The sequence below is a fragment of the Hyperolius riggenbachi genome, chromosome 6, assembly GCF_040937935.1.
Source record: "Hyperolius riggenbachi isolate aHypRig1 chromosome 6, aHypRig1.pri, whole genome shotgun sequence".
Lineage (NCBI taxonomy): Eukaryota > Metazoa > Chordata > Amphibia > Anura > Hyperoliidae > Hyperolius > Hyperolius riggenbachi.
Window position 1 is genome coordinate 166,067,159 of NC_090651.1, and position 18,866 is coordinate 166,086,024.

Sequence of the window (18,866 nt, forward strand, 5' to 3'; positions counted from 1 at the left end):
AACATACTGACTCCCTGATTACTGCCTTTATCTGGTCGGGTTCTGTCCTGTGGATCACCCTGCAGCTGCACACTACACAAGGTGGCTTTGCTGTGGCAAATTTCTTTTTGTATTCGTTCTCAGCCCAGTTAGTCAACGCTTAAACAAAGCTGGGAACCAGAAGATCGTGAGTACCGACACGGGCACAGGGTGACTGCAGTGGGCCATTTACTACGCTTCAGGTTTCCTTTAGAGAAAACCTATAATGAAAAAAAGAGCCCATGGGGGCACTTGCCTCAGGAGTGGGAAGCCACTGGATCCTAAAGAGGCTTCTTCTATCCTCCTCCATCCTCTCTATCCTGCGCTGGAACCGTGCAACCGTCCAGGACCCTAACAATCCTGTGACGGCATACATTGAAAAATGTCGAAAGTTTAAAAGGGCGCAGGATATCACTTATAGAATATCGGTAGGGTTACCAATATTCTATTACGTTAATATAGTAAAATATTGGTAATATTTAATGATGTTTTACTATGACCTAACCTCTCCCTATTCTGACCCTGAACCCCTAACCCCACAGTTGTGGGCGCTTAACCTCCCTGGCGTTTTAAATCCCTGCAGCCGCAGGTGGTTTTTTTTCACCTAATTTTTTTTTTTTTTTTTTTTATCATGTAGCTAGCCCAACGCTAGCTACATGATTCCCCCTCCCTACCACCCTTCCGATCGCCGCTGGTGATCATACCCATCAGGAAATCCCGTTCTGAACGGGATTTCCTGTGGGGCTTCCCCCGTCGCCATGGCAATGAACGGAATTACGCCATTGATGTCATGATGTCAGGGGGAGTCCCGATCCACCCCATAACGCAGCCTGGCGGTGATTGGCCAATTGTAGTCGCTATAGCGGCTGCACATAGAAAATATCAGCTACAAATAGCGGCAACACGTTAAAAATAGCAGCTCTAATAGCGGCTACAAATTGTAGGCGCTATTTTAGTGGGCACCAATTGAATACTGTCTGCATCAAGATTTCTGTATAACCACTGAGATCTATAGAGGAGATAGCCGCACCCTTTTCAGTTTGCAGTTTTTTCAAATGATCCTCCGTGACGTGTCTCGCGCAGGTGTAGTGTCTCGCATTTTTCCGATGGGCTCCGGTGGAAATAGCAGATCTGATCGGGCTCTGCTATTTCCACTGGAGTGGCTCTACTATTATCACTGGAGCTCGAACAAATGCCGCAAGTGCGCCTGTGCGAGGCTTGTCACAGGATTGTCATGGTCCTGGAGCCAGATGACTACTTCACATGTGCGCACTGCCGACAAACTTGACGGCAAATTTTTGGGGCTGCATGCGCTGGAACGGGGGTACTGAGGACAGGGAAGCCTCAATAGGATGCAGAGGCTTCCCCTCTCCCTCCCCGCACTTTTTTTTTGTTACAGGTGTTTTTTAAGGATCTACTTGTAATCATCATGAAGGCAAGCATGTTGGACCTATTTTTTCCTATCTTACTGGATTTCTGTATTGAAAGCCACAATGATGCTTTTAAAACCACCATGATGCTTTTACCTGACTGCCTGGATTTGCATTGTACAGACTCTCCCCCAGTTGCTGCTCTCAGTGCCAATGGTCACAGTGATAGATAATGGACGATAAGGAATCTCCCACATGAAGAATAATAGCAGAGACTCTCCAGTAGTAGGCATCGTATATGTGAGTGTTATTCAAGAGAGTGTTTTACCCCTGGAGCTTTGCGGAGACAATGCGTATACCAGATGCTCTTACAGATAGCACCACCTTATGTTATAGTTATAGCGGTATTGTGAATGTGCATAGTATAGTTATCTATGCTTTCTGGTGTTTTATTCCCAATTTTCCCTTTTCCCTTTAGAATTTGTAATTCATTTTTGTGCTACAATCTCTATATAAAGTGGATTATTTATAGCCCTGCTAAGTAATCTATTTGAAAAGTTGATGATTAAGACCTGGGAACATTTGCCAGCATACAAGATGGCACCGATGTCAGACATGGGAAATAACTGCAATTTGTTGGCCATAAAATAAAAGCAGAGACTCCCTGGTACTAGGCCACAGGCCAAGATAGGAAATAACTGCAATAGGCTGGGCATATTTTCAGATCAGTACTGCACAAATTTGATCCAGTTATTGATCAGGAGTAGTTATGTCAGAAATTATCGATGTGACCAGTCAATCTGACAGGAAATTGTATAGTGTGTACCTATCAGAAGATGTGATAACCATTATAAGGCTTTTATTGTTGTCAATGTTACCATTAGAGATTGGCTCACTTCCATTTACTGAAGACACCAAAGAATGTGAGGGGAAAACTCCTCAACAAGGACAAAGTTATCACTAAAAGTCTAGCAAATATTAACACTTTGGGCCCGATCCAATTCACCTTTTCTCCTACGTTTTCTCCTAGGTCATAGTTTCACATCTTATCGATAATATGCCCTTTAACTACTTTCGCCTCCTGGACGTAAAAGCTATGTGGCGGATTACTTGGGAGCACTGAAGCGAACTATAAGGAAGCTTTTGCAGGCGAGGGCCACAAAATATTGTATCAAGGGCCGCAAATGGCCCGCGGGCCGTGAGTTTGAGACCCCTGGCTTAGAGTGATGTCATGTACACAAACCTAAGGTTGCCATCTTGTGGCCAAAAGGTAAAACTACATCTACATGAAAAAAAAAACAACACATATTTACATTACAAAAATTACTATTTACATCCCACCCTCCCCAAAATACCCAAATAAAATGTTATTATTATTAATAAACATTATAAGAAAAAAAAAATATTTACCTAAGGGTCTAAACTTTTTAAATATCTATGTAAAGATGAAATATTTCTATTTTTTTTTTTTTTTATTATAAGCTTGTAGTGATGGATGCAAAACCGAAAAAAATGCACTTTTATTTCCAAATAAAATATTGTCGCCATACATTGTGATAGGGACATAGTTTAAACGGTGTAATAACGGGACAAATGGGCAAACACAATACATGGGTTTTAATTATAGAGGCATGTATTATTTTAAAACTATAATGGCCGAAAACTGAGAAATAATGATTTTTTTTTCAGTTTTTTTTATTCTTACTGTTAAAATGCATTTACAGTAAGGTAGCTCTTAGCAAAATGTACCATCCGAAGAAAGCCTAATTGGTGGCTGAAAAAACAAGATATAGATCAGTTCATTGTGATAAGTAGTGATAAAGTTATAGGCTAATGAATGGAAGGTGAACATTGCTCGGATGCATAAAGTGAAAACGACGGAGGGCTGAAGTGGTTAAAGTAAACCCAAGGTGAAAATAAACTGATGAGATAAACAATTGCATTTATCATCCTACTTCTAAAAATGACTTTTTTTACACATTACATGGTTTTATGTTATATTTAAACTTACAAAGTAGATTGAATGTTTTGTTATCTCTGCTCATTGGCAGCCTATGAAGTGACTCTAAATGAAAATACATGAACTATTGACCTTTTTCTATCTCCCTGTGCTCTCAGAAGATGTATTCTGCCCAAAAGACTTTTATGGCTGTAATTTATCAGTGAGGTTAACTATATTTCCAACAAGGTACAGACCAGACAGAAGCTGACACTTCCATGCCTAAATATTAACTCAAGCAGCAAAAGTAAAACAGCCTGGTTAATATGTTTTGCATTGTACATACACATGTTTATATCATGTCAATTGTCACTTTTGGTACACTTTAAGCCACCAGCAAGCAAGAAAATACTCAAAATAATTTTGATAGTAGTTGTTCAAATATTTTTTTGGCACTTTTTCAATTGCAAAGTGCTGAAAAGTTATTTAAAGATTTAAAAGAAAAATGTTTTCCTATGAGAAAAGGTTAATTGAATGAGGACCCTTTTGTCTAAAACTAAAGTGAAAGTCTTGTCATGAGTAGTGCTGTTCTATTCAAATAACAGATTTAGACTGTAAGGCCCGTTTCACACTTGTGAGATGCGAGGCAGCTGCAGGAGAATCACACTGCACCAAAGCCCCTTTCATATTACCTTGAGGCAGACAGGAGATTTCATAATTACATGATGCATTGATTACCTGATGCAATGACCTACACCCTGCTGGACAGGAAGTATGTCACTGGGATTCACCTGAGTCCGTGCATGCGCTCCAGGCTCCATCATTCATACTTACTGCGATGCCTTAGACATGCATTACTGCATAGTCTGTGCGGTAGGCACGGATCATGCGGTAACGCACGGATGACTTTGTTATGGGATTGCAGCGATTTGACTACATAAGGTGCAGCACAATGCATCACGTAAGTATAAAGTCTCCATAGACTTTTATTGCCCTTTGACGTGGGAGCGTACCACAGACAACGTAGCACAGATGTGTGAAAGGGTCCTCAAAGTAACAACAGAAGCCAACAATCAGCATAGCAAGTGGCCAAAATAGCAGGCTTCATACATCTCTGACAACAGGTGTCAAGTACCCCACTTAGGAGGTAAATATAGAACTAGTCACTGCTGGCCTGCTGCTAACAAGTACTGATTTTAAGCTCTAATGATAACCATCTGGCTGGAATCCTTCAAAGCCTAGGACTATGTTGACAATTCTAAATGGGCATCATGTGATCAAAAGATTTAAGTCCTTGTTTTCAGCTGCCCTATTTAAAATGTGTATTGCACAGAAAGTGCTCATAAAAAGACAGATCTATCAAGCTACGCACACATAGTAGATCAGGGTTGCCCTGAATGATTCTTGCTCACTCATTACACACAATACAGTTCCAATGACTTTTGAAATGCTTTGCCAGAGATTTCTTAAAATAATAATATCGTAATTATAATAGTAATAATATGCATAATATCCTCAGCATAAACACCACCCTGCAGAGGTGGGTGACAGAAGTGCAGTTCGTCAAATGCAAGTGCCTGATTTGAAAGCTTATAGCAGAAGCCATAGTGTAGAGTTAAATGATTCTGTTTTGTAACCAAAACCTCCTGGGTTCTAGCTGCCTAGTAATTCTTCTGCTTTATTGCTAAATGTGATGACCCCCACAGCAGATACATGGCTCCCATGCACTGTGAAGTGTGTGAGCTGAAACCAGGAATTAGCAAACCTGGTAAGACTATTTTTAGTAACACTCCAGGACAGGTACACTTCGAGACTTGGCTCCTCCCAGGAAACAGGAAACATCCATGAGCCTCTCTATATCTTTAATCTAACCACAGGAGTTCGGCAGTATGTATCCAAGAAACAATAAAACAGGTCTAACCGCCTCACCTCCTGCCAATAATATATTTTTCTAATATCAATTTTATACGTTCAGTTATAACATACGTTATTTTGAACAAAGGAACAAAATTAGAGGGTGGGTTACCCCCACCTGTCCTGGAGTGTTACTAAAAATAGTCTTACCAGGTTTGCTAATTCCTGGTTTTTCCATAACACTCCAGGACAGGTACACTTCGAGATGATAACAAAGAAATTAACATCACTAACCTTAGGGTGGGCTGACTGCTTGTAGGACTTTCCTTCCGAAACCCTGATCTGAAGCAGATAACCGTTCCAGCCTGTAGTGGCGTGCAAAGGTCCCCAGGTTCTTCCAGGTAGCCGCCTTGCAGATCTCCAGAGGCGAAGCTCCAGCCCTGTAAGCCCAGGTAGTAGCCGTTGCTCTGGTCGAATGTGCCCGGAGACTGTCTGGAGGTTGCTGATCCATGACTTTATAAGCTTCCAGTATACACAACTTTATCCAATTGGCTAGCGTCTTCTTCTAGGCTTTTTGTCCCACCAGCCTTCCCGTAAAATTAACAAAAAGAGCCTCTGATTTCCTTAATGGTCTGACTCTGTCAAGATATGCTAGAATCGTTTTCCTCAAGTCCAGCGATTGCCACTCCTTTTCTTTCTCATTGGAAGGATTAGGAAAAAATGAAGGAAGTACTATTTCCTGCCTTCTGCAAAACAAGTCACCTACTTTAGGTAAAAACTCTGCACTTGTCCTTAAGATAATTCTATCTTCATGTATCATGCAATATGGCTCCTTACAGGACTGAGCCTCCAGCTCGCTGATTCTCCTTGCCGTGGTGATTGAAACTAAAAAAACAGCTTTCAGTGTTAACAACTTAAACACTTAACGTCCATAGAGTCTATGGAATTGAAAGGAGGCCGTGTCAGAGCTTTCAACACGATCGAAAGATCCCATTTGGGAAAAGGCTTAACTAAAATCGGTCTGTTTCTCTCTATCGATTTCACAAACCTAACCACCAAAGGATGAACGGCAAGCTTCTTATCTAAAAAAACAAAGCGCCGAAATCTGAACCTTGATTGTGCTCAAGGCTAGACCCTTGTCTATACCGACTTGTAGGAACTCCAAAATAGTCCCAATCTCTGTAGACTTATACTGAGATTGCTGTTTCCATAAAGTTAAACGTTTTCCAGTACTTCATATAGATAGCTCTGGTATTTTTCTTTCTACTTTTAATCAATGTTTCAATTACCGTATTTTTCGGACTATAAGACGCACTTTTTCTCCCCCAAAAGTGGGAGGGGAAAGTCAGTGCGTCTTATAGTCCGAATACTACATTATGGGACCTGCGCCTCCTTCCCCTGTCCAGCCTGTCCTAGTGTCTGCGTGTCCCCGTGTATTAAATACATTCACGTAGCCGCAGGCTGTCCTGTCTTAAAAACATTTTTGTCTGTAATGTCCCCGGGTGCTAACAAGTGGAAGTCCGCACAACATACCATACATGCAGCTATCCTCAGGCTGTCCCCGCTTTCATTACCACGCTGTCCCGCTTTCATCACCGCGCTGTCCCGCTTTCATCACCGCGCTGTCCCAAGCACTTGGCTGTCCGTGATGTCCCCGGCCGGTATTACCGATGCGTTCCTAATCAGGAAGTGTCCCGCTCAGCGTTGTCGATAAATGGGCCAATCAGACGAGGGACGCTGGCCCCAACTGCCAATCACGCCGCACACTGCTCCTAGCAACTCTGTTAATAGGATGAGATGGCTAGAGGGCGGGACAGCCTCTCCGTCATTGGGACCAATCACTGTAGAGTGCACAGTGAAGAGTGTGCGGCGTGATTGGCGGTTGGGGCCAGCGTCCCCGTCTGATTGGCCCATTTATCGGCAATGCTGAGCGGGACACTTCCTGATTAGGAACGCATCGGTAATACCGGCCGGGGACATCACGGACATCCAAGTGCTTGGGACAGCGCGGTGATGAAGGCGGGGACAGCGCGGTGATGAAGGCGGGGACAGCGCGGTGATGAAGGCGGGGACAGCGCGGTGATGAAGGCGGGGACAGCGCGGTGATGAAGGCAGGGACAGCCTGAGGATAGCTGCATGTATGGTATGTTGTGCGGACTTCCACTTGCTGTAAACGACTTCCACTTGCGGTAGACGGTAGTACCCGGTTTCATTACAGACAAAAATGTATATAAGGCAGGACAGCCTGAGTATAGCTGCAGCTACGTGAATGTATTTAATACACGGGGACATGCAGACACTAGGACAGGCTGGACACGGAGGACAACAGACACAGGGGGACATGCAGACACTGGAACACAGAGGACAGGGATAGCAGACACAGGGATAACAGACACTGGACATGGAGGAAACAGGACAATCGAGACAGAGGAAGGGGGACAGATGACATGGGGTCAGAGGAAGGGGGAAAGAGGATAGAGGAAGACACCAGAGGGCACAGGGAGACAATGGACACAAGGGGGACATAAAAGCAGCAGAGGGACAGAGGAGACCACAGGGAAACAAGGAAGGCACAAGGGAGACATAATAATTGTAGGGGGGAAAGTCTATAAGACGCCCCTGCAGCATGGACGCATCAGGCTTAGTATATTATTTTTTCCTTGGTTTTGGTCCTCTAAACCTAGGTGCGTCTTATGGTCCGGAGCGTCTTATAGTCCGAAAAATACGGTACTTTATCAGACAGTCCCTGTCTCCTGAGTATCAGTTCTTCAGTAACCAGGCCGACATCTTCCATTTCTCCTGGCCCGGAATTTTCTTCCCTTGCAATGTTATCACCTGTTTGTCTATGGCTAGACGAAGTGGTCCTTCTATCCTCATCTTGAGTAATAGTGGATACCATGATCTTTTGGGCCAGTCGGGTGCTATCAGTATCATGGTCGTTTTGGACTCTGTCAGTTTCCTTAGTACTAGGGACATAAGATTCAATGGCGGAAAAGCATAAACCGACCGCTCGTCCACGGTTGAGCTAATGCATCTACTGCTACAGGCTTGTCCCTGATATTTAAGGAGAAAAAATTGCGGCACTTCGAGTTCTCCCTGTTGGCAAAGAGATCTACCACTGGATTCCCCCATCGCTCTGCCAACTCTTGGAACCCCTGCTGACTCAACGACCACTCCGTATTGGAGGTCTGAGTACGGCTCAACAGATCCGCTCGAGTATTCAGTGCTCCTTTTAAATGTACTGCCGTAAACGACCCCAAGTTCTGTTCTGCTAGATCCAGTATCTCCAGTGCTAACTGTAATAGTTTCATTGACCTTGTGCCTCCTTGCCGGTTGACATATGCCACCACTGTCGAGTTGTCCGTTCTCAGCTGAATATGGTGTCCTCTGATGATATGTATTGAACCTATTATGGCCAACTTCACTGCTAATAGCTCCCTGAAGTTTGAGGACTGAGTTTTCATATGCTTTGGCCAAAGGCCCTGCATCTCGAATTCTTGAACATGAGCGCCCCATCCTGAGTAACTCGCATCCGTTGTGAGGACCAATTCCACCGGATATTGCCACAGTCTGCCTTGTATAAGGTGAGCTGGTGTAATCCACCACTGCAGGTCGTGTTTCACTGTGCCTGTGATCAAAAGAACTTGTTCCAGGGATACCACCGTCTTGGCCCAATTTTTCAGAATCCATGATTGCAGCTTCCTTGTGTGTTTCATAACCCATTGAATTGCTGGAGCCGTTGAGGTTAAAAGTCCCAATAATCTCATCGCTTCCCTGACCGTTATCGAGCTTTTTCCCAGAAAACCCCTTACTTCCTGAACCACCTTGTCTACCTTTGTCTGGGGAAGATAGATCTTCTGTGCTCTTGAGTCCAACAAAAACCCCAAGAATTGGATCATCTGTGTCGGTTCTAATTGGGATTTCTCCCAACTTATTATCCAGCCTGCTTGCTGAAGTTGATCCAACACAATCTCCCGATGACTCAGTAAAATCTGTACTGATTCTGCAATGATTAGTAGATCATCTAGATACGGGATCACCATGATCCCTTGAGCATAAAAGGAAGCCACAATCTCTGCCACCACTTTTGTAAATATTCTTGGTGCTGATTTGATTCCAAATGGGAGGCAGTTGAATTGATAATGCTGAATCCCTCCTTTACTGTCTCCCCCTTTACTGCAAACCTCAGAAAAGTCCGCGATTCCTTTTCGATTGGGATGTGCCAGTAGGCATCCTTCAGATCTATGCTTAACATAAAGCAGTCTTTTAGCAGCAGGTTTTTTATTGAGAAGATTGACTCCATGTTGAACTTTTGGTATTTGATATACGGGTTCAGGGGTTTGAGGTTGAGGATCAATCAAAACTTTCCTGACTGTTTCTTCACTAGGAAGATTCTGGAATAGAATCCCTCCCCCTGTTCCCAAGCTGGGACCCAGGATACTACATTTCTTGCTAGCATGTTTTTTAAGATCTCCTCCAAAACCACCTGTTCCTCTGGAGTCAACCTTGGACTGGTTATCACAAATCTTTCCGGAGGACTGCGCAGGAAAGAAATGTGATAACCCCATTGGATCAAATTTAATATGAATGGGCTCGTTACAAACTCTTTCCATTGTGGGGAGAACAGGCCCAGTCTTCCCCCCACCTTCCCTTGATCGTCATTGCTGGGGTTTAGGATTGGGGGCAGAACTTCTGAACAAGGCGTTCGGCTTACTCTGCTCTTTGTTAAATGACCAGGGTCTCCTTCTCGTTTGGGTCTTTGTTTTGGGATCTTGCTTATTCCTCCGAAAAAACCTTTTCCTTGCTAGACCAAATCTTAATATGTCTTTCGACCTGACGCATCCACAGATCCAATGTTCTAGCAACACAAGTTGTTGCCAACACTGGTCTAAATATTGCGCAAATGGCCGACCATGTCTTTTTCAGGGCAAATTCAGCCTTCTTATCGGATTGATCTTTCAAATTCCCTAAATCTTCAAAGGCCAGCAAATGCTGGGATAAGTGTCCTAAATTAGATTCGGCCTTCTCACAAGTAGAGAAGGATATTCTCTACTTGTGAGAAGGCCGAATCTAAATTTTGGACACTTATCCCAGCATTTGCTGTCCTCCTCAGAAAAGGGAAATCTCCTTTTAAAACCCCTTGACAAGAAGACTTTTTTATCCGGGTTTTTCCATTGGCTATTTATCGTCACTTTTAAAGATTCATGAACTGGAAACACCAGTGGCTGGTTATTTTCCATGCCAGCATATAATGCATCATGAGTTGATACTGCTTTAGGATTGTCAACACTTAATCCTAATGATTAATAAATGGCTTTGAGCAATTCCTCTGTTTCACTCGCCGGAAATTTAAATTTAGAAGGTTTCTCCTTTTCTGTATCTCCCTCATCTGAGACCTCATCACCTGACACCTCGTCAGAAACGCCTTCCCAATCTTCCCCTGGCTCCAAATCTGACAAGACCGGACGATTAGATTTGGTCTTCGCTTTTTTATGTGTCCTGATCACTGGGTCTGACACAATAATATTTCCAGTCCCTGCTGCCATAGAAACTCCTGCTGGCAACGTGGCTTGGCTCAGAATGATTGGACTTGGAACCGGAGCAACCGGCTGATCCACCACATTCTGCGTTTGCGTCAAAGAATTGGCTAACGCTTCTCTAAATGCCTTGATGGAATCAGTCATTTCGTCTTTCATAATTCCTAGAAATTCTTTATAAGGCACCGCTGATTCTTCGTTAAGCACCCTTAAGGTGCACTGCTGACAGAAAGTTTTACTCCATGAGGAAGTCAGCTTTATATTACAGGCTGGGTGTCTCCTACTGGGCTTGGGCCTAGAGCTTTCGCCAGCCTCATGATTCCCAGTCTGAAAGACACAATAAACAATGGTGCTATATCAGTCCCTTGGTCACTGAAAGGCATTATACACCCCACAGTGAGAGGATAGTGACCGTGACAGCCCAAGGACCCCTTGAAAAAACCAGGCATCACCCGACAGTGTTAGCCCGACCCGGGTCCCCTGAACAAACAGAGCCTCCAACTATCAACTGCCAGTGAAAAACAGCCCTGTACCGACCACCCAGGCATTAACACATGTTTAAAGATAACCACTAGATGCCAAATCACAATTAAACATGGCCGACAGAAGATGAGACATTGATAATAAAACCACCATAGACACACAGTCTAATGTCTCACCCCTCCTGGGACTTGGGTTATGCCCTCCGGCTTCCTCGGTCTTTCCTGTGTCCGGATTTCCGTCAGTGCTGCGGAGGGGGTCACTGCAGGCACCGCTGTAGACAGAGCTACAGGTACCGCCGCAAAGCCGGCTGCTCCCCCAGCCGTTAGGCCGTCCGAGCCGCCAACCACTGACCCGCTCTCCATCACTGCAGCGTGCGAGTGCCCAGGACACCAGGATACCACGGCTCTTCAATCCGGCGCCCGGAAGTGACGTCAGACGGCCGCCGGAACCGTCCGCGCCGCCATCTTGGACACTGGCAACATCAGAGGAGGATTGGCGTCCGCCTCCGCAATAGCCGACTCCTCTGCGTGTCCACTCCTCGGCCGGCAGCCACCGCCACATTGCGTCTTCGCCGTGGTCTTCTCTGCTCCCACCAGATGCCCACAAGCCCGGACAAGCAGAGGCATAAAAAAAGACTGGAGGCAGAGGTTAGTACACAACCTCCCCGCCCCGTCTCTGTGTGCCACACCGCCCTTAGCCCCCCAAGCTCTCCAGGACAGGCAGCACTCCATATAGAGAGACCTGTTCCCAGAACAGGAAACATCCATAATGCCGAACTCCTGTGGTTAGATTAAAGATATAGAGAGGCTCATGGATGTTTCCTGTTTCCTGGGAGGAGCCAAGTCTCGAAGTGTGCCTGTCCTGGAGTGTTATGGAAAAAAACAGTTGTGTCTGTGAGCATAGTAGGCGGAGATCAGTTAAAGAACCACTAGCATTTCCTGAACAGCAGTTGCAAAGTCTAACCGACAAAATAGTGTGCAAGTAAGTAGGGAGGCTGGCTGGTATCTTACTATTTTTGCCGTTAAACTGCTGTTCAGGAAATGCTGTTGAAAACAAAGAAAACCCTGAGAATCCCCATGAGGAGATGGACTGGCCCAAAACCTGTCGGTTCTGTCAGATTTTAACTGCCTACTTTTTCGCGATAGTGGTCCTTTAAGAGAGACCATCTAGTGTGGTGCAGGGAAACTTCCCTTTGCTTACCCGTCAGTAACAGCTGGGTTACTGACGCAGAGCAGCTGTTTACAAAACAAAAAATGGTATTTGAAGCCTTTTGTTTTTTTACACATATCTGTGAGATATTTATGCTGTCCCTATTGCACAACTAATAGCATGGATATTGTAACAGCATGATTTTGCCATAGTGCCCCTTTAAGAAAAAAACCTCAACACGCAGAGGCTACCAAGAACTTTGTATCAGCCATTTAAATATCATGGGAATGCTTATTTTCCAAAGATCCTGGAAGAACTACTGCACTTTAAAGGGAAGGTTCAGGGACACCTTGAAAAAAATAAAAATCGATATCCACTTACCTGGGGCTTCCTCCAGCCCGTGGCAGGCAGGAGGTGCCCTCGCCGCCGCTCCAGAGGCTTCCGGTCGTCTTCGGTGGCCGACCCGACCTGGCCAGGCCGGCTGCCAGGTCGGGCTCTTCTGCGCTCCAAGGACGGGCTCTTCTGCGTCCCACGCTGGCGCGCTGCGTCATCGGACGTCCGCCGGGCTGTACTGCGCAGGCGCAGAACTACTGCGCCTGCGCAGTACAGCCCGGCGGACGTCCGATGACGTCAGCGCGCCCGCGTGGGACGCAGAAGTGCCGGGCCTTGGAGCGCAAAAGAGCCCGACCTGGCAGCCGGCTTGGCCAGGTCGGGTCGGCCACCGAAGACGACCGGAAGCCTCTGGAGCGGCGGCGAGGGCACCTCCTGCCTGCCACGGGCTGGAGGAAGCCCCAGGTAAGTGGATATCGATTTTTATTTTTTTCAAGGTGTCCCTGAACCTTCCCTTTAATCTCAGCCCGCTTCATAAAAAGAAAATACATTTTATAGACGAGCTTTATTGAAAATAGCTAATTTGTTGTAGCTTTATTGAAAATAGCTAATTTGATTAAAATTGCCTATATTGTTGGATATTAATTTATATATTTAGTATTTTCTCCCATTGTAAAATCTTTCCTCACCATGATTGACATTCTTAGTTTATCAATTTATCACAGATGGCAGCATCTTTACTGCTGGCAACGAGCATCACTGTGGAATGTTTGTGTGTTGTGAAGTGAGCAGAAACACCTGGGTCCATATGCAATTAACTTTTTCTCTTGATTTTTCTCCTGGGTGATATTTTAACATTTTGCCGAAAAATGTCTTTCAAAACACCAAGTAAAAACATGCAACAGAGAGAGCGCTCAGTGACAAATAAATAAAAGCATCCACCCTGCCAAGGACAGTTCTCACCTGTTCAGAAATGGCTGCTCGTAGGACACAGCCTCTGATAGCGTTTGTCCCTTTAGGGGTCAGGGACCAGGCTCACGATCCAGCTCCAGGCGGGGAATCCGGAGGGCCACCAGGGAGTCACGTTCTCAGTTTGGACACTTCCAGGGAGGCTGTAGGCAGGCCAAACGTTAGATCCTGGTGCACACTCACCTTGCGAGACCAAACGGGAGTGAGCGGCGTCTATGCGATGTCAGTAGCGTACTGAGTAGTATTGTGCGGCTAGCAGATATAACCGCTGACTTGCCGCAAACAAAATAGAGAGTGGTGAGGTAGTAAGCTATAAAAGGGGGGGGGCTTATTAGTAAAAACAACGCGTTTCTCAGAGAAAGCGTTCTCTGTTTCATCAGGCCTGGAGCTAGATCGTGAGCCTGGTCCCTGGCCCCCAAAGGGACAAACGCTATCAGAGGCTGTGTCCTATGAGCAGCCATTTCTGAACAGGTGAGAACTGTCCTTGGCAGGGTGGATGCTCTTATTTGTCACTCAGAGCGCTCTCTCTTTTGCATGTTTTTATTTTCTCTAGTGCAGCGTTTCTCAACTTTTTATTGGTATGTACCCCTTTTAAAGCCCTGCACTCGCCAAGTACCCCCTAGCATAGTAAACATTATCACAAGTACCCCTTGACAAATTATATTTAATTGTAGTACATGATAATTGGTTCTAAACAATTTCCAAGCATTTACTATTGCTTTTAAATTAGCTAAAATACTAATTTGGTGTTTAAATAAGATTTATCATTTTCTAAAAACTCTAAATTAGTTATTCTTGGTTAAGTATATCAAGGCCGAGTACCCCCTGGAACCATCAGAAGTACCCCTTGGGGTACGCGTACCACACGTTGAGAACCTAGGCTCTAGTGGATACTGAGAGCTGCCTAAGGAGGATTGCCAGATCGCACCAACAGGGAACTGTCTACATTCCCGATTTGCATTTCAAAACACTAAAACACATTTTAAAAAATTATCTCCTAGGAGAAAAACTTGGGTGAAAAAGTGGATGGAATAAGGCCCTGGGCCTATATGCAATTACATTGCACATGGGCCCTGGTCTCCCAGAATGCAAAGAATGCATTGGGAGGAGTAGGCTCAGTTACATCATGGCTTACGCTAAGCATCACTGGGAGGGCGATACCAACATACCGACAGTAATACATACGGTACTCTAGCTGTAAGAAGGGTTTCTGATATTGAAACCAAAATAATTAAGTGGGTATGCTGAAACAATTTACTACATTATGCTATATGTCATTATACTGTTCCTCTTTAACCTCCAAATACTCCCAAACTCTTGTTCACAAATGTATGTACAAAAGAAAACAAGCTGAATTAGCATTTACCATTGGCAGTTTGAATCCACATAAGAGAACAATGGTTTGCATACGGTTATAACAAGATCTAGTAAAATTTGTACTAATTTCCACTTGACAAGTACCGTATATACTCGCATACAAGCCGAATTTTTGACCCCCAAAAATATAGCCAGCTGGCTGGCACAGTAAAAAGTGGAAATAGAGGTGGGGTACCTGGTGGTGCGGTGGGTGCTGGTGGTTAAGCCTGACGGCCGTTTCGCGCACGTCTGCGCATCTACGGAGGCTGCCCAGTATTGGTATGTAGTGCCCCAGTAGAGCTAGTAAAGTGCCCAGTATAGCCAGTAAAGTGCCCAGTATAGCCAGTATAGTGCCCAGTATAGCCAGTATAGTGCACAGTATAGCGCCCAGTATAGTGCCCAGTATAGCAAGTATAGTGCCCAGTATAGCCAGTAGAGTGCCCAGTATAGCCAGTAGAGTGCCCAGTATAGCGACCCCCCACGCGGCCGCCGCTGCTATTACCTGTTCAGCCGGTGGCCGCTTCCTCTAATCCGGGTGCCCCTCTCGCTCTGCTCTCCATCATGCTTATCAGTGTATCACAGCAGCGCGCCCGGCGCTGCTGCTGTGACGAGGCAGGAGAGAGCGGTTCCCCTGGTAACGACGATACACATCGCCGTTACCAGGGGAACCGCTCTCTCCTGCCTCGTCACAGTTTACTGCCTCGTCACAGTTTACTGTGATAAACCACCACCCACCACTCGCATACAAGCCGACTCCCCAACTTTTGGCCCCCTTCTTGGGGATCAAAAATTCAGCTTATATGCGAGTATATACGGTATATTATATATATATGCTCACCAACTGCGCCAAAGTGTCCCCAATCTGGTGGGTCCTATTCTAACCAGGCAAAAATGCTAGTTTTTATCAGCGCTCTAGTGGGAACCATGCCAAAAGCCCAGGGGTCATCTAAATGGGAGAAATGAAATTAAAAACACCTCACCTTCTACTAGCTACTAACTGAACTATGAGCACCGCTCATTTATATGCTCAACTGTGCTAGAGATGGGTGTGGTTATGCACGCTCACAGGGGAAAATAACATAAGCCAAGGGATGAGCAGCACAAACCGAATTTTATGCAATACTATGCAAAGCATGCACGCAGCACTGGAGAACCCCAATCTCCATAAGAAATATAGAAATACAGACTATGGTTCCCACTAGAACGCTGATAAAAACTAGCATTTTTGCCTGGTTAGAGTAGGACTCACCAGATTGGGGACACTTTGGCGCAGTTGGTGAGCTTAAACGCGTTAAAGCGTAACCAAGAGCCCCTGTCACTGTTTTCCTGTTGTGTGCTGCAGCACCCTCTGTATTTATATATTTCTTATGGAGATTGGGGTTCTCCAGTGCTGCGTGCATGCTTTGCATAGTATTGCATAAAATTCGGTTTGTGCTGCTCATCCCTTGGCATATAGGGCTTCTTGAGCCACTCCTGAGTACAGCTCAGTAACAAAGCTGTCCCCCATACAGCACTGCAAGAGCTTGCAGTGCTGTACAAACAAATACCGCCTCTTTTTTTTTCTATCTTAAAGCCTGTCGGTGGCTGGCAGGCTGAACACGGAGCTCTGCTCAGTGTCTCGGTAGGGAACGATCATGCATGTGTGCGAGTGTTCCCTGCTAATCCCCGCCCACCACTCTTGATGCTGATTGGTGTTAGGCAGTCCTGGGGCTGCCACCTTCCCAACGCCTATTGGCGTTAGGTGGTTAGGAAGGGGTTAAAGGGCAACAGAGGTGACATGTGACATGATGAGTTAGACATGTGTATGTACAGTGCCAAGCACACAAATGACTATGCCGTGTTCCTGTTTTTCTTTCTCTGCCTGAAAGTGTTAAATAATAGGAATGCAAGTGACAGTTGGATTATAGCAGTGGTCCTCAAACTAAGGCCCGCGGGCCAAATGTGGCCCCCTGAGGTTTTTTTTACCTGTCCCCTACACACAAAATGTATTACTTATACTGTAGGTGAGGTCATCTACATCTTCAAATATTGGTGGTCCACCTAGAGAATAGCAGTGCTGGCACCACCCATCCACATGGAAGCCAGAAAGCAGTAATTCGCTGGTTTCCAATCAAATACCACATCAGGTGACACTGCGGTCGATTGCAGGTTGTCACCTGGGTATTCTTTACTGTCTGGCCCGCAAAGACTTCTACATCATTTTATGTATACTCCGGCCCCCGAGCAGTTTGAAGTATGTTGACCCGGCCCTCGACCCAAAACGTTTGGGGACCCCTGCACTAGACCCATTTGTGCACTTTTTGCCAAGGACAGCAAAACACGCAAGATTCTACAGTGCACACACAAGTGCACCCACATGTGCACTTAAGGCAGGGAACACACTTGCAGGGCTGTTTTTCCTGCGATTCCCAGGTCTTCGTCGTCTTCTTCCTTTGCGTTTAAGGAAAACATTTTTAAGCGAACATTTCTGCACTTCTGCGTTTGCACTATATGTGAAAATGTGCGTCATGTGGAAAAAAGCAAAAAGCTGTGCGATTTAAAAACGCGTGTAAGCTAAGGATCCCTTAAAAGTTTGGCAGGAAACACACTAGATGCGTTTGTGCGCATTTTGCCATGGATGGCAAAACGCGCACGATTCTACAGTCTATTGAAGTCAATAGCCTTGTGCAGGAAGCGTGTGTCGCGACTGTTTGTCCACGTTTTGCGTTTGTGTTTTTCACGCATTTTTAAATTGCACAACTTTCTGCTTTTTTCCGCATGACGTGCACATTTGCATCATGTACATGGCCTCAGAAAAGTGGAAATTTTCCTGGAAAAATGTACATTTAAATGCAAACGCAAACCTGGGAATCACAGGGGGAAAAGGGCTCTGCAAGTATGTTCCCTGCCCTAAACAACAGGTGAGAGGTGAAAAAAGATCTACTTATCTGGAGCTTCCTCCTGTGCGAGTGTGCCTGGGAGAGCGCGTGCCCGCGATCATGCTCACGTGGCCCAGAGCATATTGCCCAGGTACAGAATGCGAGCGAGCGTGATCGCAAGCATCGCGGCCACGTGCTCACACAGGCACAGAAGATGCCGACCTTACAAGGCATTTGCAACAGAGGGGATCCCAGGACACCGGAGCTGCGGCGAGGGACAGACAGGCTGCCAGGGGCGATATATATATATATATATACACACACACACACACACACACACACATTATTATGGTGTTTATATATTAATGTTGCTGAGTTGATAAAGTAACATTCCATACCTTTAACAGGTAAGTCATCTCTGCGATTCTGAAGATAGTAAAGTAACTGTTCTACTTCAGCCAACTTAGATGGATGGATAAGCTTGCATTCCTCAACCACTTTCCTCGCCAGAGAAGAAATATCAGTGTTGGCATTGAGACTTTTCAGACGAACACTAAAACAAACACAAGAATAATAAAAAAACATAAAAAGCATAATGCAGTCTTAACACACCCACCCCCACACAGTGACAGAGGTGCTTTTGCTGGCTGAGATTTGCTGACAGTTACTCCTATTGATTGCCTGATGAAGCAGATTAATGCCCGTGAAGCGTGTTGCATATTTTGAGTGTTCAATTAAAGAATTTTTTAACTGGTTATTCACTGTTCGAGTCTATTTGGGGAGGTTTTTAATGTGTTTTATTCCAGTATGGTGCGTCTGTTGCACAACTAATCATCAGACCACAGGACATGGTTCCCGTAATCCATATCCTTAGTATGCTGGTCTCCAGAAAAAGCAACATTTTTTGTGCATCATCTTTAGAGGAGGCCTGCTTCTTCTTTCTCTGGGATGGAAACCATGGCGAAGGCCTGTTCTGAGTAGAACCTGTCCTATTAAAATCGCT

The 18,866-nt window shown here is 45.2% G+C and overlaps 1 protein-coding gene across 1 annotated transcript in view; it reads right to left on the reverse strand.

Moving 5' to 3' along the window:
* The window catches only part of KIFAP3 (kinesin associated protein 3), a 185,914-nt gene that overhangs the window by 150,380 nt on the left and 16,668 nt on the right, over nt 1-18,866 (reverse strand). Inside the window, exon 3 of the mRNA XM_068240179.1 lies at nt 18,262-18,416. Within this exon, the coding sequence (XP_068096280.1) occupies nt 18,262-18,416 (155 nt within the window). The remainder of the gene's footprint in view (nt 1-18,261; nt 18,417-18,866) is intronic.